At 41.2% G+C, this 26,827-nt stretch overlaps 1 protein-coding gene across 1 annotated transcript in view; it reads left to right on the top strand.

Moving 5' to 3' along the window:
• The window catches only part of gpc4 (glypican 4), a 30,341-nt gene extending 5,110 nt beyond the window's left edge, over positions 1 to 25,231 (top strand). Inside the window, exons 2-9 of the mRNA XM_044040614.1 lie at positions 14,773 to 14,931; positions 19,660 to 20,057; positions 20,438 to 20,603; positions 21,360 to 21,490; positions 21,576 to 21,722; positions 21,813 to 21,937; positions 22,026 to 22,198; positions 22,289 to 25,231. Of these exons, the coding sequence (XP_043896549.1) occupies positions 14,773 to 14,931; positions 19,660 to 20,057; positions 20,438 to 20,603; positions 21,360 to 21,490; positions 21,576 to 21,722; positions 21,813 to 21,937; positions 22,026 to 22,198; positions 22,289 to 22,500 (1,511 nt within the window). The 3' untranslated portion in view covers positions 22,501 to 25,231. The remainder of the gene's footprint in view (positions 1 to 14,772; positions 14,932 to 19,659; positions 20,058 to 20,437; positions 20,604 to 21,359; positions 21,491 to 21,575; positions 21,723 to 21,812; positions 21,938 to 22,025; positions 22,199 to 22,288) is intronic.
• The last annotated feature ends 1,596 nt before the right edge of the window (positions 25,232 to 26,827 follow it).

Below are 26,827 nucleotides of genomic sequence, written 5' to 3'. Positions count from 1 at the left end.
AGTGCCATGCTTTGTAATGGAGATTAACTTCCAGTAATCTGAGAATCTGGCATAAAAACACTCTGGTTATGTTTAATAAATTGTTGCATTTTTGATGTGATATTTATCCAGCTGTTGCAGTCTGTAGCGTCAGTAATCCAAAACCTCCCTAAATACCTCTCGGTACTTGTACATGGCATTAGAAAAAAATGAGGGTGCTCGTTCGTCTAACGCTGGGTTTTAAAATACATGTAAACATGCTAATCTGACTGAAATTGTGCTAAATTATATTTCTCAAAGTTGGACTAGCACGCCCACAAAATCTGGTTGGGATTCAAACTACGACTGCATGTATACCTTCAGTCGGACCAGAGTCGGACCCAAGCTGTCCTGGGCACTCTGGACATAAGCAACAGTTCTGATCCCTGGCTAAAACCTGTAAAATGAATATAAGCTGATACAAATAATAAGACAACAGCCTCAACAAATATTGTGAAATTTAGGCTGGTGCAGTTTTTTACAGAATTTAGTTTAGTTTAAAGTTTGAACAGTGCTCTGCGTGCTAAGAACTAAATACAAGCTAAATCAGAAACCAATTAATACTAACAAGCTGAAAAGGGGAATATGGCCACCTAATCTAGCGGAGGTGGACACGCTTCAGGCAATAAATCCACTCCACACTAGTGGTTGTATTGTGGGACAAGGACAGTAGTCCAAATGGAAGGCTGTTGTCAAGCTACAACTGCTGTAGCTTGTCTCGAATGGAAACATACTGGAAACATATTGAAACATACTGACTGGAAAGAGCACATGTTATTACTAAAACGCTCTATGTTCTTTACAACGAAGAAGAGACATAAAAATACACATGTTAAACAGTGACAGAGCAAAAAAAGGTTACAGTGATTAGTACTGTATATGTCTTAATTGGTGTCAAGCAGCCACACACTCATAGACTTGGGAAAACTTTAAAGCAACTACTAACATGTATGTACTTATTCATATTATTTTAGAAGTTGACAGTTTGTTTAGTTTTTATTGAAAAAAGAAAGAAAAAAAAGATTAAATTTAACTTCTTTCTGGAAGTAGTACCTTGTATCGTCCAGCTTAATGCAAACCCCCAACTGAATGAATTTTTGTCTACTTAATAGTTCTTCCATGGGTAATGATGATTTAATTAAAAATGTTATTGGCAGAAAAACATCTTGTCCCAAGAGGAATACCTACGCAAGTACAGTATAGTCACAAGAAACAACAGCTCCTTGTTTCTGTGTTCTTTTTCTTGCTTGCAATGTGTGCATCCACAAAGCTTTTATGATCTGTGCAGATACTCAAGTGTCATCGTTGCAGCTGCAGCCATGTGCATATCTGTAATTAGTATGCAATGCAGTTCTCTATCACAAACAAATTCCTTCCACTCCTTGATAATGTTAAGGGAGTAATTAAACATTATATATTTTCACTTCCAAATCTTATGGCACTGGGCTCTTTGGAGACCAGTTAAAATGGTGGTAATGTGATGGTTCCTGTTGCTTTCTGCCCTGTATAAGTGACATGTCCCCTGAAACTGTTGGTGAGCCTCCAGGATAATTGAGTTAAGGTGTCATGAGGTTTAAGTCTACCAGCATCCAGATGGGGTCAGTGGAGGGAGGGACAGTGGGTGCCTACATTTGCCTGTCGGTTCTGTGATATTTTGCCTCTTATCTTCTTCCTATGATCACAGCACAGCAGCTGTGTGTTTTGGCTTTCTCGCAGCTTCACTTTTGACTTTGTTAGCATTTGCTAAGTTATTAATTGGTCCAAAACTAATCAGTTTACCACAATTAATGAAAAAACAGGGCTTTGCATAGATGTATTACAAAAATAAACCCACCTGATTTAGGTGTCACAGGAATCCAGCAGGCTTTTTTTGATTGGACAAGATTTGTAGCTTGTGCAGCACCTTCTTCAACAACTGTGGAATGTTAAGTTCCCCTCTTAGACTTGTTTAGTATGCTACGAGTGTAGTATAAATTCAAATGCTTTGTGTGTGTGGATGGACTAAGCATTCGTATTTCCATCACTCTGCATCCTCTGCTTTGGCCCACTCCCCCCAAATGGCCAAGTGAGCGACAGATCAGTGGGGGGTGGATGCTGTGTGTGGGAACAATCGGGCACCCCCTTTTAGGTTGGCTGGCCTCCCCCCCTCCTTACCACATTCCACACTGGACCACCAAGACCTGCATGCAGGGAACCCCAGACCTGGGAACACATGGCAACAAAGCGAGCTGGAGGGACTAACTGTGGCATACAGAGAAAGAGAGGGGGATTTGACTGACACGAAAAGAGTTTTGTACGATTACATGTTTAACAGAATATCCAAGAGAAGCGGTGGGCCAGGCAGGGAGCAAGAGAACGACTTTGTGTGTGTATGTGTGACACAGGCTTAGGGAATCTGGTGAGGTAACATACATACATGCACTGTGACTCATCTTCACTAGGACATAAAGGCCATATATGCAGCCTGTTCTTCCTTATAACTCCTGTAAGCATACATCTGTCAATCACAATACAAGGATTTTAACACAGGTTTTATACCGAGGTGTAGTCACAGTTTGAATCTGTTTTTTTTCCTTTTCTCCTACTTGAATATATAATTTCACATGCTGTTAAAGTGTTCAATTCTGCTCCATTCTGTCTGATATATCACTTAATTTCTTTCTCCTTAGCTTGCTCTTAAACAGCCCTTGTGGGAGGTTCTCATAGTTATCATAGTCATCTCAGAGTTGTTTCTACCTTTTCACCATCATAAGTGGTATTTTCTTGACCTGCTGCATTCAGTCCACCAACTCTCAATATCCCAAGCCTTCTTCTGTTTTTGTCTGTTAACACACATCTTCCTAAAGCTTTGATATCTCTTGTAACTGTTTGGAGACACCAATTTGTATTTCTCCTAAATGAAAATATACAGTTCATTGTGAGGCAACTTTTAAAGGCCTCTTAAAAAGTAAATGTTAAGAAAACCTGTGTTCTGAATAACATGTTTAATTTTTTTGGTACCAAATTGAACCTTTTTACAACCACACTCTCTATCGTCCAATTTTTCTGGCTGCTGAAGTCCATTTGTGCAACTGGTTGTTGGTGGTGTAATGGTTTTGTCTCTGATATTTGATCTGCTGTGCTTCTCCTTTGTGTTGATCACCTCACCACTGGTGTCACTCGGCCAGCTGTGAGGAGTGTGGCGAATGGCTGTGGGCTCTGATCCCAAACTGCAGGGGTGGGGTATACCCTCATGTCCCCCCACTTTCTCTGCCGAAGCTATCTCGGTGCCTCACTGCTAATGAGGCAGTGTGGTTATGATTTACTTGTAACTCAACCTTTTTTAATTGATTTCCAATTAATCTGCAGGGTTGATGTCTGTGTTGATAGTAATGATCATCATTTGGTGTGACTCTTGAGAGGCTGATGTGGTTAGGGAGAACAGAGAGTGAGTGAGTGAGTGAAGACAGGGACTTGACTCAGTGTTTGGGCTCCAACTCCAGTGCTGGATGCTGGCCAGACAGGACAGGCTGTAATCCCTGCTAATTAATCCCAAGGCCTACATCAAGATTGACACTGATGAGGCAGTCACTCACACCTAGCTCACTTTTCCAAACTGTAGTTGGCATAATAGGTTTCCTAATATTTTTCTAATCCCTCTGTGTGCTACTTACTCTTAGATTTATTTTCATATAAATTATATTGTTTAGGATCAAAACCCAAGGTTTTTCCATTTTTGCTTTTGGAAAGTCCTTTATTCTCTGGAACAGAGAAGCTGTAGGCGGTTCCTTGGCTGCTTCACACAGCCCTGTGAATTTGACTGACGTGTTGATGCCATGTGTTAAAAGCAGGTCATCGAAATCCAAATTTAAAACATGATGAAAACAATGCCAGACGTCCTGCTGGCTAGTGGTCGATAAGAAAGGGAGAAAAAAAATCATCAAAGGATTAAATACTTCTCAAAATGATGGCTCCAAAGCTGCAACGTATTTGGGCAGTGTTCTGAGGGTGGTTTCTGCTGGTAGAGACAAAAGTTTGTTGTTATAAGGCAATGCAAGTCAAAGCATCAAGGCTTGAAATGTCGTATATCATCATAATGAGAAGTGGTTGTGATTAATATTCAGTATCTCATTTGGAAGGGACTGAGCCATCCATGACTGAGGCCCATTAAACCATTGTACTGCTAGTTTTAGACTTTACAGTGCCTGTGATGGTCAGCTATGAGGGGTTCCCTTCCCACCACCTTTGCTGGTGTCCAGTTTCGTAAAGCCCAACAGGTATATTAGAATCTTTGTTGCCCTTTTACATCTTTCAGCTTCCAGAAACCTGATCTTGTACCTGACCTCATTCTGCCTGGGGGGCTTCGTCAGGCCCTGTCCTGCCTCAACATCTGGTGGAGTTCAGCTGCTTTTGAGAGACTGATATAAACATTGTTGGAGCTCCCTGTCCTAAGGAGGGGCTCGTTGGCTTTTACTGGCAACGACGAAACATAATGTTTGTGTGCCTTTTTAAAAGATCTCGTATGTTTCAACAAAGCTGGATTTTTTTGAATTCTTTTATTGTGGCGTCGGAGGGAGGGATGTGATATTCTGTTATGTGGAATTTGCTCATGATAACCATGCATCAAGTTCTCCTTGGACAGACTGGTGTCGAGGAGCTGTTTTGGGGGCTACAAAGCTTCAACGAGCATTTCGAGTTAATGTTGTCTTTCAGTATTTCATGGAGGCAGCAGGTGTCAGATTGTCAGATCTCTTAACCTAATTGGAAGTTAATCTGGATGTTTGAGTTCTTCAATATTTTTGATAACATAGGTTGTCATGTGCTTATCTGCTTGGTCACATTAGACAATAGGTGTGGCAATGGACAACTCTGAGAATAGCTACTGTAACTAATCAACTAACTACTTAAATCAACAAAATACCCTTTGTTTAACCGCAGATATATTAGAGCTGAACAATTTGAGGGAAATATCTAATTGTGATTTTTATGACACCATCAAAATATTAACTTCTCTACATTATATTGCAAGGATGAGAAATGAATATTCCCCCCACAGTCCAAGAATTTGGGATTAGGTAAAGTTGACACTCTAAAATGACTATAGGTGTGAGAGAAACACAGGATTACTATGACGACTTGTATACAGAGTATACAGGTTGATCTTACTAGTTTGTGGCTCTTGGGCAGTGTGTGAAGAACATCATAGGACCTATTGCTAAACAGTAGTCTATTTCTCTGACAGCACACCAGTGTTTGCGCAGTGTCCCATGGTAAAGCACTTGGCCTTTAAGTAAAGAGTGTTATTTAATTTTCTCCTTTTAAAGTCTGTTTTCATTTGTGTGCCATGAGTCAGTGGAAAGATGGAGGGCTGGGCTGGTGTGGAAGGAAAAGCCGAAAAGGTCTTTTGTACCTTTTTTATTCTCCCCATCTCTTCTTCCCTTATGATAAACATGGTGTGCTGTAACTTGTCCAGTCTTTTGGTCTGAAAAGCCTCTGCCTGTCTCTGCAAATCTTAAAACATAGCACAATCTTGTTCTCTTTCACTCAAAATTTCCTGACCACACACACACACACACACACACACACATCCTGCTCAAGCATAAAGGTGGTATGTGTATAAAAGCACCCGATCAAACACTGCAACACAGCGGCTCATCAAAAGGCACATAACCTTAGAGAGAATGATTAGACAAGCTGTTAATGTAAATCATTGCTCCCAACTCCCTCTTGTAGATAGAGCAGTTGTTATGTAAAGGGTCCCAGCAGACAGCGGAAAGTATATTGATATACATTTAAATATTATTTTAAGTTTTATGGATTCATTCTGACACAGGCACTGAAGTTAAAACCAAGTGGCTGAATGTTGGGGATTGAACTACAGTGAATGTCTGAATGGCTGGCAGACCAATCACCAGTGGTTGATTTAATTACCAGAAGGAAATCAAACATAAATGCAGAAATGTTGCCCAGAGCTCACTATGAATGTGGCCCAAATGTAGTCTCCTCCTAAAGCAAACTGGCTCATGGCCTCCAGCTTCCCTAGTTAAAGGCCAATCTTGTGCAGATTTTGCTGATTCAACCTTTCTATTATATGATCTAATTTATTCAATGCTTTGCTGATGTATTACTTGACCCTGACAGTGGAAGTGCTTCTTTTGGACCATATTTGTACCTATGGGGGAAACTGCATTCATAAGATCATGTACTTGCCTGCTGTAGTAAGCAATTACTATTAACTACACTACTACTAACTAAATTTCTAGGTTAGTGGCCTTCATGTCCAACTTAACACATCAGACCATACATAGGTTATCTCTGAGAGGATTTGCAAAATATTTTTTATTCCCAAAGTATAAGAATAGTAATAGTCTTTAGGTTGTGAGGTGTAGTTTTTGGATTTTTAATGTAGTATAAGCTTTTAATCAATAACACCTTTTTTTCTAGCACATTCATACATCTACTTGTAGAGCCTGTGGTCAGAAGTTGTATTTGCATCAGGCTATTTTGCATGCAGAGATCAAAGAGTCAATCTCAGTCCTTCAGATTATTTTGACCACAAGAGTTGATGTAAATTGTACAGCAGGAGAACTTTGATAACAGTCGCAGCAGATGGAATTTGTTCTGTGACTTGTTGGGATGTGCAGGAGCAAGTTGAAACCCTGACAAAGCAGTGACCTGGGAAGTGGTGTAGGCAGGGAGCTTTTGTGTAGGGAGACAAAGCCGGAGATGCAGGGCTGGGACAAGAGAGGGAATCGGACCGAGTCAGAGGCCGGGGCAATGTTGTTGAATCTCCCCAGGGGCTTCTGGGTAAATGTTCATGGATGACAGCGTTTTGGAATGTTCACAAATGGAGAGTTTTAATTGGCCACAGGCTCCGACTGGTTTAGTAATCAGAAATGGACTCCAGTGGCAGGGAGCACTGCTTTGTGGATCCCAGTGTGTGCAGTTTGTTGGACTCAATATTTATTTATTTACTCATATTTGCATATTGATTAACAATTATTAAGAGTTGCTATTTTGAATAGTATAATATGAACATTCAACTTTGTATATCAAAATGTCACTGCTGCACTCATGTGCCCCTCACTGTTTGATAATCATTGATTTGTTTTATAACTGCAGGTGCACTCGCCCGCAACAACGGCAGCAGTCTATTTTGTGTCTCAGCCGCGAAGCTAAGCTCCTATGTTCAGTCTGGCTCTGTGCAAGGACATTCACAGAGACTAATAATCTAAATATTCCTCAACAGTTGATAATCGCGCTGATATCAACGTAGTACAGTATAGTTTATTTTCAGAAATCATGTGCAAAGTGCTTTCGGAGCCGTCAGCCCCCCCTTGACTAGTCGATTTTGAGTTGAAATTTCAGGGCTTCAGTCGACCAAGAATTTCTTTGGTTGATTACAGCACTAGTGAACATGGCATTTTGGTGTTTTGATGGTTGTATTGCAATAGATTTTATTCCTGATTCATTAAAGGATACATCATTTTACATAGACATTATCCAAATCCCTGTGTCTGCCTGTGCCGCTAAAAATAATCCCTCCAGAGACTGCTTTCCTAAACCAAAACTTCCTGCCTCATAAATGGATGGTGAGCATTGTTCTAAATGGAGTAAATCTGTCATGTCACACTTGGAGCTGGCGTTTCCCAAGCTCACAGCTACGGGGTGGCTTCCTCCCAGTCATAGAGCTGCTTATTTGTGGCTGTTGCAGTTGGTCTGTGTGATTGTTCTTTCACATTATTCTATTACACTCAATGCTGAATCAAAGGTCAAATCAAGATGAGTGTTGTGGCTGTGTTCTGATCAGCTGACAACATTATGTACTTAAACGCATGTTATTGTCACATTTTTATTCAAATAGATTTGCATGCAGTCAAAAACCTATTTTAACACGAGATCACAGTTATGGTGATACATATGGTGTAGGGTTCTTTTGTTGCAGAAATAGAATGAATAAAAACAATAGTTACAACCTCAAATACAGACAATCTGCAAAATTGTCATCACACTGATAAAAAAAAGTATGTCATGTATGCTTTATGCCCCATCAATTCAAATAGTAGCACAATGACATAATGTGACAGAGGTCCACTGCAAATGTTTCAGTTACGATTCCCATAAAATATTTTACTGCTTAACTTTGAATTGCCCTCAACAGTAACATCCTTTACAGACTATTGGCTAGTTATGAGAGCAGAGTAATGTCTGAGTTACAGAGCCACACACTAAAGACTGTTTGCACACAGAGCGCGTTTTGGAACGTCCCTCTTAATGTTCAGGTTATTGTAGCACCTGGTGTTTTTTTGGAAGAGTGTTATTTATCTGTGCAAACACTGGGATCCTCTTGAGCTCAGCCAGCATTAACATTACAAAGATGCTGAAAAGTAATGTTCATTACCTTGGCTTTTCTGTGTAGGTCCTCAATAGTGAATGTTGTTTGTCAAGTCTGTACACCGAACCTAATATACACCATAACAACTTTAGCAATACAGTTTGTCCTTCATAATTTGTGCATCTTTGCTTTTTGAGCAGCAGTCAAAAAAAAGCAGTCCTCTTGAGCAAAGCAACAGACACAATCTGGCACTGCTACCAACACTTTATTTTAAACACTTCAGTCATAGTCAGACATCCTCTGCCAGCACATTTCAGTCTCTTGGACTTTCCTTATGAACTGCGAGTTGAAATGCATGATTGGTTTGGCCAAAACTGCTATAAACTTGTCATTACTCTATTTTTGTAAGGGTCTTAAGTGTGGAAACAGACTAGGTGGAAGTAGTGCTCTGCCCTGATTATCTCCATATGAACTGCAGAGCCTTTAATAATGGTTTCCGCTTACAGCATAATCTTGTTGAATATTTTCTCCTTTTGCGGTGACTCATCCGTAGCTAAGAGTACACCCATGTTCGCAGGATACTGAAGTGTCAAATGAGTTTAAAGCATGAAAGGGTGTCATTTATCTTGGCTTTAATCATTTGAATTCAAATTGTTTTTAGTTTTTAAAGTGACAGTTTTAAAGGCATTCACATTTAAACTTAGTTGTATAACTTTTAATCATATTGCTTGATTTGCCAGAACAGTGTGTTCCTGTTGTCAGATGTGTCTGTAGTAGCAGTAGAGTAATGTTTATGTTGTCTGGGATGTCTCTGGTTTGAGTCGTCAAAGATGAGCTAGGAAAATCTGGATAGGGAAAGTGAACAAGACACACTTTCCCTTCACCTAAATTACTACTGGCATGATGCCCTGAGTCTGTGGCTGCACTGAGCTGCAGCAGCAGCCTGATGTGAATGTGTGGATGTTTGTAACATTCCCTTTCCCAAAAGTTACTCCTCCAGGTTGTAAATATGATGGAGCGCTTACTTAGCCTGCTTAGTTAAGTGATTTTTGGTCATGTGAGAAAAAAAAGTAAATGCTTGAGCAATTTTCCTTTTGGACTATGAAAATATGAGATATAATATTATAGATAGATAGACCATAGTAGGGATACCAGTGTTTTTTTTGTCATCAGACTAGCGTCATATGTGAGATGTTCCTGCTAAACCCAGCACAGTCATGAAACATTTTTCAGTTAAAATTGTTTATGCAGTATAAACACTAGTAACGTTATCAACACAAACAAAAAATAGAGAAGACAGCTTTAATGAGAATGTTGCTAGGGACTAATCATACCAAGAGCCTCGGCTGTATAAATGCACAGAAGTCCTGTCATTTTTCCAATGTGTAACTCATCAGAGACATCTCGACATATTTTTCTAATATTCACATCATAAGTAAATATGAGGAGAGTGGGACATGCTTTCATTCTTTAAGGTCAAAGACCGTGGACAAGGATCACAGAGTGACTTATGAACCTCATTTATATCCGCTTATATAATATAATATTTGTGTGTTGTTATAAAGGTTTGCTAGCTTCACATCTAAGCAACGTCGCTCTCATTAATTACTTGTGGTGACTTTTTATTCTTGCTCCCTGCAGCAGTGCGATATACCCCTGACAAGCCCACCTTGACCTTGTTGCAGTCATAGTAGGTGAAATGGGCCTACTACACCCAGCATTTCCCGTAGCGCATCGTAGTTATTGACCATTGTCTGGAATATCTGCTGTTCAGCGTCAACAATAAAATTAATATATTTTAATGATGACTTATCATTGCAACCCTACTTAAAAAAAAAAGTTTAATCCATCATCTTGAATCGACATGTGTGTGGGTTTACTTTCAAAATGACACATTCAACATTTGAAAAAATGGTGTGGTTACAAAATTATTGGTGAAAGATGACAAAAGCAAAAATTATGAGACTGTTGCTAACAAAGAAGAGATTTTTTAGTTATTCAATTTAGTTATTATTGTTTGGCTGGAAGAGTAATTGGAAATGTTGCTTTGAACAAAAAATATATTTTATTTTTCATTCATAGACCTCAACTCAAGACTATGAAAGAAAGGCACTAAAAGTAGTGATTTGACAACATGCTTCAACAAGAAGGAATTTGAAGGGAAAGAACTAGAAATTGCTATGATTTTGAAAGTGAAATTTGGTTATCTTTGCCTTCTTTTTATCTCGTTTCAGTCGTAGCATCACCACGTCTCCTTTCCTTTGCCTCTCTGAAGCAGTCCACACATTATTACGCCTCCTATCACAAACAACATGTCTATTAGAAAAACTTCACACCTTAAAAAGAAAAATTGTGGCCTCCTCAGAAGGTTCAGCTCATGTGATTGTGCATGACAGGATGTTGAACAGAACAGAAAAGTTACCCAACAAATGGCACCAATCTCTTAACCCCCCAGGATAATTACACCCTAGGCAGAGGTGAGGAGCAGCAGGAGAATGTTATGGCTGCAGGGCATGCAAAACAGTCTGTGTAAAAAATACTCCGTAGACTAACTGCACACTTATTTACGTGTTACAACAGAGAGGACCGTACTGTATGCCAATTACTAGTCAATCGTTATATTGTAGCATTGTTTCACATATTTCACACAAGTGAGAATGTTTGGAGTTGAGTTTTATAGCTTGGACGAAGATTAAACAGAGTGACCTAGAATATTTTCACATGTTTTTCATGTTTAGAAATTCCACTGTCCACCATCTCGCATTACAATGATTCCCCTGGGATTGAAATAGTATGTACATAAAAATAAGCTCCATACAGTTAAACATGTAATAATTTAGATATGTTGATAGTAGTGTGAGAACCCAGGTTTGGTTCAGTTGCAGAACACCAGGCTCCAATCAGTGACAGACGTTGGTGAATGGTTCTTGGCATGTAGTACCCCATGGCTTCCTTTAAGACTCTCTGTGCAGTTTTTAGTTTTAGGGTTCAGGAGTATACAGAAATCATTCATTAACAATCTTAATGAATTAAACTGAAACAATCATGTTTTCTATTTACATATTTTCAATGTGTCTGTGGCTTTTGAGTCTTTTAACTGCCTGAATATAGGTGTATGGCCTTTTTTGTATTTGTGTTAGTGGTGTTATTGAAGTGATTGGGGAGTGGGGGGTCATTTACTGTGTGTGGTGGATGTGCTGGCTGGTGGACAGGGGGGGTCAGAGGACAGGACCTTTCTCAGAGGAGTGGCTGTTAACCCTTGACCTCACTGGTTAGGCCTGCAGGGTGGTGGCAGTGTAGGCGAAGCTGGGTGGGCGGGTGGGGGGCACCCTGAGGTCCGTCTGGTTCAGGGGCACATGATGGCAGGCAGAGGGGGTGGTGAGATGTCTAATCTGGTTTTTGTCTGTGAGGCATTTTCACCTCCCCCACCATCCTTCCTCTGAGAACAGTTTGAGAGGCAGGACAATGTCAAAGGGAAGTGACTTATTTTATGAGCCATTTAAAGGGGATGGTGGTCCCCTAACAAAGGCAAGTCAGAAAAGAAGCAGCAAACTGATAAATACCATGACTCACAGTCACATGCTTGTTTACAAGATGCTGCTCTCTTGTTTTGTGTACCATAAATGGTGGTTTTTCTTGTCCTAGTGACACTTAATCAATGTTCCGTCTCTGTGTTACTACATTTTTGAAGTACTTTGGAAGCTTAAGGACTGAGAGAGGCTTCCTAAAAACAACTCGGGACAACAGAGAGCCAGTTCCCTCATCACACAAAGACCAGTCATGGTAGAGAAATGACTGATGCATTAACTGACATAGCTTATTTTAAAACAGTGAGGCTTAAACATGTCACGCACACTCGGACATGATGTTGATTTTGATAGGATCTAACTGGTCTCGTTAGCTGCTTATTGTCTTGCGCTCCAAGTGTGCTATTTTTCTCCCAGCGGTTTTAGAAATTGGCTGCCAAAATGTTTTCACAAAGTATGCATTAGGTAAGAATCTTTAGTTTTCTGAGACTTAATCCTTTGAGCTAACAATGTGGCATTCATATTGACATTCCTGTGAAATATTTACCATCTCACTTGTATTTGTGTACTTTGGTAACCAGGGCTATTTTCCATATGGATATAGCTGTTTTAATTGTGCGCCTCTGCTGTAGGCAAACAGGGGGCCCTGCTGGAGAAGAGACTGGATGGCTTTTTCACCTAAAAGTTCAGCCTGTGTGAGTGTGCCTGCGCATGTGCTCTGCTCCCTGTACCTCCAATCATGCTGGTACAAAGAGCCATGTGTTGAGCAGTGATGTGATGTGTGAATATGTTTAGGTTGGGGCTGCCAACTGTGCCTGGGTATGTGTGAGTGTGTCTGTGTGTATGTGTTGAGAAGGGGATCGGTTGTACAGGGGGAGAGGAGGACTGTGAGAAAAGGAGTGACTTGAGGGATATTTGGACTTGATCCCAGACAGAGGGGTCCAGTTTATGGCGCCAGGGTGCATCTCTCCCTCTGGTGCACTGTTGATAATTGTATTGCTGCGAGTTACTTTTAATTTTTTAACCCTTAACTTTTGCGCAACGTCGTGTGTGTGTGTGTGTAGCTGATTATTATCGATGCTGCATTACCCATTTTACACCTGTTTTGTGTCTCTTGGAGCTTACAATAAAATACAGATGCTGTTAATGCATGATAATGTGTATAACACTTTCACTACACATACAAAATGCTTTAAAATAGTCTTTCAATAACACTAACAATAATAATAATAATAATGATGTCTTTCAATAAATGCAGGGAAATATTACAGATAATTTAAGGCCCCCGGTCCATCAGGCCAGACATACAAACCACTCATGTTGCTGTAACTTGTACTCAAGTCAGTGAACACGAGCTGGTGGGGAAAACCAAACAGGCCGTTGGTACCTGAATGCAGTGAAAGGATTTCTGTGTTCCCCCAAATTCCAGCAGCTACTTTTAAAACAAAACATTATTGCAGCTGCAACTTTGCATTCGTCTGCTTCTCACCCTCCTTTTAATGGGATGGCAACTCACTTAACAAAGTTGACAGGAGCTGTTTTATTGATGGTGTTTGGTTCACTTCATACTAGAGCTGCAACTAACGATTATTTTCATAATCGATTAATCTGTTGATTATTTTCTCGATTAATCGTTTGGTCCATAAAATAACAGAAAACCTTAAAAAATGTTGATCGATGTTCGTCAGTCCTGAAAATTATGATGTTCTCAAATGTCTTGTTTTGTCCACAAACCAAAATGATTAACTTTTAATGATTTCTTTGTTGTCCAGAGCAAAGAAATTAAGAAAATATTCACATTTAAGAAGCTTAAACAGGAAAATCTTGTTTTAATCATGAAAAAAGCTTCAAACCGATTAATTGATTATCAAAATATTGTTATTCGATTAATAATCGATTAATTGTTTCAGCCCTATTTCATACCAGTGTCTCTGCTAATGCCAATCAATGGAAACTTATCAACAGCTTGCATTCCCACGTGTTGACTATATTGAAAATTCGAAACTATAAAATATGTCACATCTCTGCTATGAAAGGCATGTAATTTACCAGCTTTACACTATTTATGGCAACTGGCTTTTTCTTGTTTTGAAAATATTTGCTTACAGAGAAGGTATCAAAAAGAGAGTTCAAAGCATCACGTGACTTTAAGAAAGGTCACGTGGAAAGTGCCCCTTTCACGTGACAACAAATAAGAAATAACTGTTGTCCTGTGTGTCATCTAACTTTAGATGACCCCTTAAAACAAATTATTATGTTTGAAATGCTCTGCTCTATAAGGTTGCAATGCCAGGCTGACCTCAGAATGCTTTTGCAGGTGTATTCGCCTGAATGCTCATGGCTTAAGTCAGCCATCTTACCTGCAAACTGACTGAAGAGTTAATCCTCTACTTTTAAAGTTTGTGTTTTAGAGGGCAGTCAGCACTCGGCACCGAGTGAAAGATACAGAGCTTAACTATCAATCAGGACAAGAGAGTGCCAGGATAAAGGGGCCAGCCAAAGACTGCTCCGAGCTAAGTATTGCAATTAATCCACTGAAGTGCAGTTGAGGGGGTTTTCACAGCCAAGGTGCATTTGATTTAGTGAGAGGATGAGCTCCTTGCTTAACAGATGGTTTTACTCCAAAGAAATGAAGAAAATAGTTTTAATGATCGATGTGTTTGTTTTAATATCCACTGACACTGGCCATTTGTCCAGTTCCAGTCATTTGGAAAACGTACCCATGTTTGCGGTCACTTTCTTTTATGTTTTATGACTTACAGGACCAGCCAAGCAGATTTGTATTCTGATGTGTCTATTGTGTTCACAACTGATCTTCAACAGATTGCATGTTGAATGTACTTTGAGATGTGACTCATGATGACAGATTCCTGTTGCAGATGTTTAACAGTGTGTTGTCCTCATCTTCTCCAGGTGCCCCGCTGAAAGTGTGTCCACAGGGTTTCTCCTGCTGCACAGTGGAGATGGAGGAGAAGCTGAGCCAGCAGAGCCACTCAGACATGAAAGCTCCCGTCTCCAGGCTAAGCTCCACCCTACAATCCACCTTCAAACAGAAACATGACCATTTTGATAGTAAGCAAACAAACAAATCCACACAGTCACTTTTCAGACTTAACTGTGCCAGTGGCCATAGGGTCTTCACATTAGCACTTGTGCTGCATGATTTTTGATGGACGCTCCCACCTGCCATTGCACTGCCTGGAGTGGAGACAGTCAGTCTGTGTCTGTCGGCCTGTCCACCTGTCTCTCAGTGTCTCATCCCCCCTCGTTGCCTGGTCCCCAACAGCCTGCTTCACTTCTCTCTAGAGAGATGTGCACACTTCCAGGCGGACCACACACATCATCAGATTTAGTCTTCTCTGTACTTCCTGTTCCTGTGTGTGTGTGTGTGTGTGTGTGTGTGTGTGTGTGTGTGTGTGTGAGAGCACGTGTGTATGCCTGTAAATATTGGGATCGGGTTTCTCTTGTTGAGGTTGGGAGTGCATGGGAACATGAAACGCTGCTGAGTCACCAAGGAAGTAGGGTGGTTTTAAATAACCCAAACTAACCATGCCACCACCACTACCACAGCTCTGTTAGAAAGTTTGCTCAGACAAAGGGCAGAGAATGAGAAGCTTTCAGCAGTAGACCAACTCAGGAAAGCAGTTAAATCTGGATTTTAAAGATTCTACATACACTGGAGTGCTTTTGGTTTTTAGAGGACAGTTGTATGCAAGGTGTGATGGTTGTGTATGTACAGTACACATGCATGCACATGCGTGTACACAGGTCAGGGGCCTTAAGATCTTATGCGTCTGTGAAATGCAGCGAGGGATAGCCAGTAACAGGAAGCGTATGTATTGCAGCCAGATGTGAACAGGAATGTGACGTGTCGGAATGCAGTCGCTGCTCAAGCCATCCGCCCCTCTTTTTCTCTTCTCTTTTTGCCCTTTGTCCCCATCCCATGCCTCATTCTCAAAAAAAACTCTTTGCCCATCAGATCCTTCTTTCTCTTTCCATCTCTCTCTCTTCTGTGTCTCACTGTTGGTCATGTTTCTGAATAGATATTTGTTTTTTAACTCCAACTCCACTGTTGCTTTCCATTATATATTGCTTTAGGGCTCTTCACTGTTTAATTTCATTATCAAAACTAGAGATCCCTTGTGCTATTTTAAAAAGTGTACACCATAGCTTTGGTTCATTATGACACTTGTGTAGGACAAGGATCAGAATATGGCTGGGTGCACAGTCTAGAAGGGATTCACTAGGTTACCTTAAAGTAAAATTAGAGAGTAGTATATAATTATAGTATCCCCAAAACTGTGTATTATTTGACAGATTAATTAAGAAGAAAATTATTTTATAATACATGTGTAACCCTTCCCTACTGTATTATATTTAATAATTCACATTAAATAATTTATTGTCTGCAAACTTGAACATTTTCAAGTTTGAATATTTTCTCAGGTGGTACCTGGTATAAATAGTTTGACAACTACTGATCTAAAAGATATAAGGGAACCAAAGTAAAAGATGTAAAACAGTAACAGGTGGTGTTTTTTTTTCCCCCCGACTTGTTTTGGTTCCGTCACGTCTGTGACACAGGGTTGACACAGGGATAAAATAACACCACTGTCAATGGGAATGGTGTTAATTGCCTTTGTTTAGCGGCTTCACATAGGTTTAAAAGTCCTGAGCAAACCTGCTAATTTTATGTGAAAGAGCCTGTACAGGAATTAGAAAAGCCCAAACAAGTTTATCAAGTTGGCCAACAGGGGGCAGCTCTCATGCTTACAGTGAAACTCGCTCCACTTCCTTTACCATGTGTGCTCCCCCTTCATCACTGCAGACTGGTTGTTGCTGTCTCTGAACTGTTAGATGTGGGATCTCTTTACAATGGCCTGCTGTGCCTTTTTTTTCCACTAAGGCCATTAGACCTTCTCTCTCACTGGATACGGTGACAGGCTCAGGTTGCCTTCCTATTATTTAGTGTTTTTACATTGAGACACTCAAGAGTAAGCACATCCCGTCAATGAAACCCACACAGGAAGTGCTTATCATTGTGTTTTTCTGTATAAGACGGTCACTGTGATGGCATCAGCTAACTTGTCCTTAGTGGGATAAGTATGTGAATAAAATCAGTTACAAGCGCAGATAAAGACACTGCAGACCCAATAACATGCACTCACTCACATACTAGCAAACTCAGGAAGTGGTGTATGTGATTAGGCAGGCTCTCATCATGCGCCTGAAGCTAGGAGTCATGGCCAATTAAGACCAGAGACAGAAATAGTTTTCTCCTCTCTGTGTCTCCTCACTGTGTGTTTGTCCTGGCCTCAGTTTGTCTGTCCTGCTGCATTGACCCTGTCCAGCAGAGCAAGCCTATGTCTGGGATTTAAGCACTTGGATTAAGGCCCCTTGCCTCCACACACACACACAAAACAAGAGACATCATGCGAAGCTCCGAACTTCAGCAGCAGGAGGGACAGAATCCCATCCCGTTAAAATAGGGAGAAGTGCAGGGACTAATTGTCACAAATAGGATGCAATTACTGCCTGGTCTGGGATTGGGAGGAGCAGAGTTTGTGGGGACAGGGGTGGGGGTACAGGGGAGACGGGGGGGAGCTCCTTGGAGGAGGAAGTGGGAGGGAGTAGCGGGAGGAGATCACTCAGCTCCTCTGTTTGTGTGATGGATTGGGCCTTATATTGCTCATAATTTAGGGCCCTCTCTGCAACATGTGGAAATGGTGTCAGAATGAGGGAAGGGAGGAAGGAAAAGATAGATACAGAGAGAGTGAGAGTCGGGAGTCGTTGCTGTTTTACATTTCACTGCAGATGACACACTGTCTCTCTCCCAGTACCATGTAACCTCTCACCCAGATTCTCTCAGACCATTGGCTGAGCGACAGGCGCATTTTTTAATGGAAAAATCCTAAGGGAGTGTTCAGCTCCTCGGCCTGTTGGCAGACGGCTGCGTGTCATAAACTGTTTTTAATGACAATGCAAGATGCCTGTGTAATGCTGCTCATACTTCAGAGTCTCAGCTCTGGGCCAGAGAGCTTCCATGAAGCCCACCACCACTACCACAACTGCTGCTGCTGCCACTGCTCACACACACCCTTCACAGTCCACTCTTTCTAACCAGTGGGCTTGTCCAAACTCATTACAGGGCTTATCTGTTCAGTATACAGGCGTTACCACTCTTAATAAAGTGTAGAGGAAGTAGAAAAGTTTAGAGCTGTCCTTCTTGCCGTTACCTCCTCCTCCTCCTCCTCACCTCCTCTGTCTCCTTTCACTGACTTTAAACTTGTGGCTACTATGACATTCCAGGGGTGGGGGTGGACCTTTTGTTTTAATCTCTGTCAATGGAGCGTGGAACTCGGTGCCCTCTCGCCCGGCTTTGTGTGTGTCTGTATGTGTGTGTGTTGGAGGGGAGGTAAATGAAGGGGCTGCAGTGTTTCCGGTATCCTTGGTGACACAGTGGGAATTTGGAGTTAAAAAAGCCCTCAATTTAACCCGCCCCAAGCCGCCCTCACCCCTCCCCTACCTCATTTTTTCTTTTTAGTGTGTCAGTCTGAAGTGGAAGTGACAGCACTTCTTGGGGACTGTGTGTTGGTGTGCGCGCGTGTGTGCGTGCGTGCTGGTGGCAGGGAGCATTTAGTGACTGCCCTTGTGAGAGCAAGAGAACTTTACATTTCAAAGACCAAGCGGAGGGCACCCAGAGAAACTTCAGCAGGACAGAGGTTTTGTGCACACGGGGCAGCAAGGGGGGTACGAAGAGAGGAGAAGGAAAAAAGAGAGAGAGAAATGAAAGGGGTCAAGTGTATGCTTGCATGAACGCAGGACTGTAGATGAAGCATTTTTTAGAGACTCTAAGGAATTCTCATTTTGTTCAGATTAAGAAAGTTGGGGGTGGGGGTTGTCCGTGGGAGAGGGGGCCTGGATTATTGGGGGTGGAGGTGAAGGAGGGGGGTGATGAACATTCCTCAGGATGAAGTAGGTCATTGTTCCCTGTCTCTCGTGAAGAGAGCTCTCTGAAGGAACTGATGAAGTGAAAGCAGCAGAGGGAGGGAGATGCAAAGCTGGATGGGGGGTACAGGTCCATATACGGGAGGGCAGGGGGGTCACATTATTCAGTAATCCTATTGAAAATGCCTCTGAAGGACAGTCGAAGAGAAGCTGGGAGAAAGGAAAGCGAATGGAATGTGACAACAGAAAAATGCCATTGATGGTGGTCAGTTTGAAGCGGCTTGATGTGGAGAGATGTCTCAGCTGAATGGGAAGTCCACGGAGACGAGGAGCAGTGCCGCTCGTTCAGCCTGACAGAGATGCTCCGACTCCACCTTTCACCCCTCCTGCTCCTCTCGTCTCCTCATTCCCAGCAGACTCCCTTCACATAGGGCATTCCTTTGCCTTTCATCCAAGTTTTTGTGCTGAAGCAGTTTTTGTTGAGACGCTTGAAATGTCAATAATTTAACCTCGGGTTCAGCAGAATAACTACATATGGTGGCAGAAGCTGAGGCATGAAGATGGAGTGCTCTGCATGTCACAGACGTGCTATAGCACTGTCATTCAGTCTGAAGTTTAACCACAGAAATATCTTAGTCATTTGCTGTACAAACACTGAGGTCATGGGGGAATGTGTTTGTTCAGTAACCTGATGAAAATGTGTTTGCCTGATGTTTTAAACGTGATACCCACAAAATCTGAGTGTGTTGTGCCCAAACATTTAGAATCAAAGGGAACCGTTTTGTTCATAACATCTCAGCATTTAGTCATCACTCTAACCCCCCCCCCTTCCTTTTTTTCTTTTCTCCACAGAGTTTTTCCGTGAGCTTTTGAAGAATGCAGAGGTCTCGCTGCACAACATGTTTGTGCGAACATATGGGATGATGTACGTGCAGAATGCTGAGCTGTTCAAGAACTTTTTCGTGTCCCTGACGCGGTACTACGTGTCTGGCAGCGCTGCCGTCAACCTGGACTCCATGCTGTCAGAATTCTGGGCCGAGCTGCTGGAGAGGATGTTCCGGCTGGTCAACGTACAGTATGAATTCAGTGACGCCTACATGGAGTGCGTCAGTCGGCACACTGAACAGCTGCAGCCATTTGGCGACGTGCCACGCAAGCTCCGCATCCAGCTTACACGGGCCTTTGTCGCAGCACGCACCTTTGTACGAGGCTTGGCACTCATTCCAGAGGTTGTCAATAAAGTTTCAACAGTAAGTGACATACGCTTGTGATCTTTTCCAAACAAGGCTGGAGCAGTAGACACTGAGAAATGTCTTTCAAAAGTTTCCTCCATCACTCCCTCCTGTGTTTCTGGTTTTTATCTGTCATGGAAAACCTGGCTGTGGTTCCACTTCATTGTCTTTGATGAGATAAAGCACTTTGACTCCTCTAGCATGGCATGTTTTTCTAGTTTAGTGAGTGTTTGACTGTTGATTAGATTATTCTGATTTGTGGTGTGTGATTATATTGCTCACGCTTTTTCATTGTCTAAGTATGCGTCTATGTTGCTGTTGGATGAGTTGATGATGTTTTTGCTGTGGTGCAATGTTGCTATGTTAGCAGTCTGGTAACAGCCTCCTCCCTTTTCCAGGTCAGTGCATCTCCCAGCTGTGTGCGAGCGGTCATGAAGATGATGTACTGTCCCTACTGCTCAGGCCAAGTGGCCCTGAAACCCTGCCAGAATTACTGTCTGAATGTGATGCGTGGGTGTTTGGCCAACCAGGCCGACTTGGACACAGAATGGAACAACTTCCTTGGTAAGCAACCATCATGTGAACAAGGACACTTTCTGCTGCCGTTATCTAACAAACCTGACTGAGAATGTTCTCTGCTTCAACCATAATGACTTGAAGTGTTTGATTTGGCAACAGACCATATTTCTACTGTTCCACACTTCATTCTGCATTCTTTTAAATGTTGCACCGCAGTGCTCATTTTTCAACAAAGATCATTTAGGTTTTATCTAATCTAGACCAGTTTTATCTTTTTCCCTTGTGGGCATGAAACCACAGTGACATCACATGATTGGTGGAATGATCAAACTGAGGTAATCGGATGAAAGATATACAGTATGTTTCCCCCAGTTTAGGGCAAAGCTGTTTGGCAGGAATGGGTGTAACGAAGGAACATGGGTATTGTAAAAAAAACATGTACAAACGTGTCCCTCATTCTTTAGTATCTTGTATAAGTGAAGGGAGAGTGGGAGGAGGGAATGTACGTGCTGTAAGTGTTGTAGCCCACATAGGGAGAACAACTCTGATGTTATGTAAACACACCCAGATTAGTTTCCCTATTTTCAGGGTGGCACACAGGTCACAGTTCTGTGGTATACATATATATATTATTTATTCCACAAAACCAGGTTGTATGATTTTGAACCACCATTACATGCGTCTTTCCCACACCAAGGACATGCTCACTGGTTTGTGCTTCCACCTAGTGGCAGTCCTTTGCAACTAACTCCTCAGGGTGAAAATAAATGTCTTCATTTTATTCTCTCCTTTGCTTTTCAGATGCCATGCTTAGTCTCGATGAGAGGCTCGAAGGTCCCTTTAATTTTGAGTCTGTCATGGACCCCATCGATGTGAAGATATCGGATGCCATCATGAACATGCAGGAAAACAGCATGCAAGTGTCTCAGAAAGTCAGTATCATTTGACTTTATTTCTTGAAATAAAGGATTCAGCTTCTCTTGATTCTCATTGACTCACTCACTTCTCTTGTGATAGGTTTTCCAGGGCTGTGGGCAGCCTAAACCAAGCACAGCCTTCCGATCTAAGCGTTCACTCAAAGAAACAAGCTTTACTGGCCGTTTCCACCCCTACAGTCCTGATGCAAGGCCCACCACGGCAGCTGGCACCAGTCTAGATCGATTGGTAAGACAACTTAAGACAACTGGAGTGTTGGACGACTGTTGCTTTGTTTCTAGTTGTGTTTGACTGGTTATTTGCTTTTTTATTGCATAGACAAGTGATGTAAAGAAGAAGCTGAAACATGCAAAGAAGTTCTGGTCCACTTTGCCAGAGACTGTCTGTGCAGGTGAAAGGATTGCGTCTGGGGATGAGTGTTGGAACGGAACTGCAAAGAGCAGGTAAGATTAACACATCAAATCTGTAGATTTTAACTCTAAATGTACATCATCCAACAACTTGACTGAAACGGACTCTTATTCTTCATAGGTACGAATCGGTTGTCATTGGCAACGGATTAGCCAATCAGGTATCAAACCCTGATGTTGTTGTGGACATAACAAAGCCAGACATTGTAATTCGCAGTCAGATCGCAGCTTTAAAGGAAATGACAAGTTGGCTCAAAGCTGCTCACAGCGGCAATGACATCTCTGTTGATAATGGTAAGGATTGTCATTGTTTTATATGATTTTCCCTCATGACATAATGTCGTAGTCGCACACATCTGACCCTCTGGGTGTCTTTTCTTTCAGATGAGGATGGCAGTGGAGAGGAGAGCGGCAGCGGTTGTGACTCCGGATCCTGTGACCCAGACATATACTTCTCCACTCCACCAAACCCCGGCAATCCCCGGATTAATCAAGTGGTGGTGGACAAATCTTCAGGAAGGATTTCCACACAAGGAAGCATGGCGCTGGCGCTCTGCGGGGTGGTCCTGGCCCTGCTCGCTCCCCACTTGAGATAAAACTGTTTGGGCACAGAGAGGACAAGAATGACCAGGAATGATGGAGCGAAAGGGGGGAACTGTCTGAGAGACTTTAGAAAGACTGCCTTCGGGACATTGGACTGTCCACCAGTGGGGGAGACTCTTCTTAATATTATAATAACTTCACTTTTAATTATTTGTTTGTATGTTTTTAAGGACGTCAGTGTACAGCAATATCATTTTCTTTCCAAGAAATCCACATTTCTCCCCGATAAACCTTTTACACCTTATGGCTCTTTTGGAGCTCCACTATGGTTCTGCTTGTAGCATTGCAAACATTATATAATTGTCTTATTTAGGCAATTTAATTGCATAATTCATTTGTGTGTCTCCTTCAGTGATTGCCACCACTTAATAGTAAGCAAGATGCTTAGTTGAACGTTGAGTGCTTGTGGTGGGACACATTTGACTTCATATTCCTGAGGAGTGTTTATCTTTCCATTATCCAGAGATCAACAAATCATGTAATGTTGTTATGAAATTCCATAACAACACCTTTGCACATCACCAGTGCACACTGTGAATGTTTGTGTCTGTGCATATATACATTTACATACACCTGTCAGGCAAAACTTATGAAGCTACCTGTTGATCTCCACTTTCAGTTTGCATTTTAGTTGAGTTTGCTTTAAAAGAGAACCGCACAACGCAGCATTTTTCTCACAAATCCAGAGAGAGAAATTTCAGCACACGTATTTATGTTTCACCAGGAGATGGACTCAGCCTTCAGAAGAGCTTCTTAGGGTGCTCTGTGAGCCCAAACATGCATAATGTATGTCAACTATGAGCATTATCACATTTTAACTTTTAATTTACACATTATGTTTTTAGTTTTCAAGCTTAAACATGTCCGTAGTAAGGTCATACCTCATGCATGCTCTCATTGCCAATGCAATCAAGTGAGTTTATGGTGTCTGATGGAGATGAGATTAGTGGCTGGCAACCTGGTAAAAGGTAACTAGTGTGGAAGGAAGAAGGACTCTCATGGCATTACCCCGAAAGTAGGCAAGGCTGACAAACCCGAAAAGCCCTTTTTGGTACTGTAAGCGCAGCACAGAAGATCTGACTCTTTACAGTCCTGTTTGAAAAGAAAAGGTGTTGACATGTATGTTCAGAACATTTCACATCAAACTAGGGAGGAGGAACAAAAGTCAGTACTTTGATCAAAAGAAATCATGAAAAGATTATTTTAATACAGGGTTTAATGTTGAAGAGGTGTTGTAATTTTTTAGCTATTTTTGCTATGAACATATGTTTTAGGTACTACAGTGGAATTTACTGCTGGTTTTAGGTGGTGGAAGAGGTCGGTGTGCACAGAACATGGGGCCACATTTGGTCATTGCTCAGTGTTTTGGGGGCCTTTTTTTCTATTTTAATAATTTTTTGGCCACATCCCCACCGCTCTGTGAGTATGAATGCACTCATCCTCAACCATTTGATCTACTTATCCTCATCGCCAAGTTCTTGTCATTTCGACTTGACTCGAATGTTGAAGTATTGTCACAAGTGCCACCAAAATTAGCCAATATACAAAAAAGAACGGTAAAGAATGTCATTGTTGATGGTTTTTATATATCTTCTCAGATTCCCAAAAGGGTGTTTGAGTTTGCTGTTACCAGCTTACGAGCACAACATAAAAAAATGATCCGTTTTCTAATTTGATGAGCGGGTCTGTAAATTCTATTACTTGGCCATTTCATGGCCTTTAAAATGATTCTTCCTCATGTAGCCTCTGTACAGTAATTTATGCATGTATTTTAATGTAATTTCAAACATGCTTTTAGAACTGATTTTCAAAAAAAAAACAGTATTCAAGAGGTTCTGATATGCAACATTAAATGAAAACTGTTCATTTCTACTGCAAGGCTTTCACAATTGGGGTTTTTAAAAGTTTTAAACATGTTTTATGTTCAAGGGCAAGTCTCAAACAGTTGGCTGCAGTGACTAAAACAGCCTCTTGTTTGGCTTTGAGATAAAAATTTAAATATTCTCCAGAGATCAACTAGGACATCTGACTTTGAAGGATTTGATGAAACATCTATGCAACCCGTTTAAAATGCTGCAGCCTGATTTGAATTAATGACGATGGGCATCAGCAGCTCAAGTTTGGCATCGCTTCTTAATTTAACTGGTTAAAGTTCCCTGTTTTTATCTCTCTTTTTTCTTTTCTTTTTTATTTGCCGCCAACATTTCTACAAGGGCTTGTGCATTTGTTCGTGGCATGTGGACGAAGTGTGTCGAGTGTGAAGAAACCCAGCTTTCTGAGAGTCAAAGGAAGTGTTTGGGGTGATGATGGCAAATGTCTGTGCTTGCGGGCCAGGGCAGCAACATTTCAGTAGCTGGAAGTAGTTGGTCCGGCTGCTGGGTGATGTTCTTTCCATCCACACTTTAACTTCAGTCTAGTGACTGTGAAGTTAAGTTGGACGGTTGTTGAAACCCTTTGGCCCACAAGAACAGAGTGGATTCACTTTCTGAGGAGAGAGTGAGTGACGTGACTGAAAAGAGTAAAAAAAAAATATATGTAAATAAAGAGCAGCCGTTTTTAGATGTCTCTAAAAGAGGCCATAACATTACACCAGATTTTTACTTGTCAGAGTATCTCCTAAATGCTATGGAAAAACAAGATGAGATAGATGTTAAATTGTAAGAGAAAATGTATATTAAACAACATTTCTTAGTCTTGTTGAAATAAAGACTGCCAATATTTAAACACTTGTGAATGTCTTCATTTTCTCAACACTCCAGTGCCTCTTATCACCTATTTTACGCTTTTAATTTGTTTCTAAAGGGTTTGATGTTATTACAGCATTAAACATGTTTCTATGTGATCTAAAGGAATGTCTAGATTGTATGTCTATATTTCTAAAAGAAAAACACCATGTGCTCCCATAACCTAAACTTACCAACTTTTCCCTCGCCTGTGATTGTTTTCCACCTCACTGACACCACCTGTCCATATTTCCCTAGCAATCACCTACATATGTAGCTAAACACTGCCATCTAGTGATCAAAACTTCATCTATTACTATGTAATCAAATCATATATACTCCATAATGACTCCTATAAATGTGTTTTGTATTTAATCTCATTTTATTATTTGTCATCTATGCCTGTATCATCTAAAACTCTATATTTAGGGTGCACATTTGGGGAACAAAGCAAATTAACCTTAATGTCAGGATGACTTAAACATTTTCTCAGCACGAGGCATATTATGCATTCATCTGAAAATTGAACAAGATAACAAGAAGCGTGCATTCCCATGTCATGTCTCTACATGATCTACACAAGAATAATTAAAATTAAAGTCCAAAGTGTGGGATTTAGTCAGATCTATCAAAAATCATGACATGTATTATTATTCTTATTATAGTATACGCAAGTGAAAATGATTGGTATTTTTTCTGTATGTGCCTCAGTTTCCTGTGGCACACACTGATGAATATGAGCTAAAAGATTAATATTACATCTTTTACTTCCAGGTATTTACATCTGGATCTGATACACAACTTAGAAGATATCATGTTTTGTTTGAACCCACCCATTTTTCATGTGAGCAAAAGTATTGGAACATGCGACTGACAGGTGTGTTGTGTTGCCCAGGTGTGTCCTATTACATTGTTTATTCAAACAATAAATAGTACTGAATGTCTACACTCAGTTTCAGATTGGGTAGGATAGGTTTTGCATGTGCAGACTGCATTTAGAAGTGGAACCAACATGAAAACCAGGGAGTGAAAAACAAGCAATTGTGAAATCATTCAGAGCCATTGCACAAACATTGGCCATAGCCAGTACAACCATTTGGAATGCCCTGAAGAAGCAAGAAACTACTGGTGCAGAAAATGAACTCAGAAGCCTACAGAAACATTTTACCTGCCAATTCGAAGAAAAATGCAACCAAACTGATTGGAAGATCCTTCATCATGCAGCAAGATAACGACCCCAAACACACAGGAGTTCATCAGGGGCAAGACGTGGGAGGTTTTAGACTGGCCAATTCTATCTCCACACCCGATAGAGCATGTATTTTACCTGCTAAAGAGGAGACTGAAGGGAGTAAACCCCAACAACTGAAAGAGGCTGTGGTGAAAAGCCTGGAAGAGCATCACAGCAGAAGAATGCAAAAGTTCGGCGATGTCAGTGCGCCGCAGGCTTCATGCAGTTATTGAAATTAAAGGATTTGCAACTAAACATTAAGTCTCATTCACCTTAATCCTTTTCAAATCTCTCTGTTCCAGTGCTATTGCTCACATGAAAAATGGGTGCAATCAAACAAAAGGTGCTATATTCTATGTTGTGCAT

Source organism: Solea senegalensis, linkage group LG12, assembly GCF_019176455.1.
Source record: "Solea senegalensis isolate Sse05_10M linkage group LG12, IFAPA_SoseM_1, whole genome shotgun sequence".
NCBI classification, from domain to species: Eukaryota; Metazoa; Chordata; class Actinopteri; order Pleuronectiformes; family Soleidae; genus Solea; species Solea senegalensis.
This window is presented reverse-complemented; position numbering and strand designations above follow the sequence as displayed.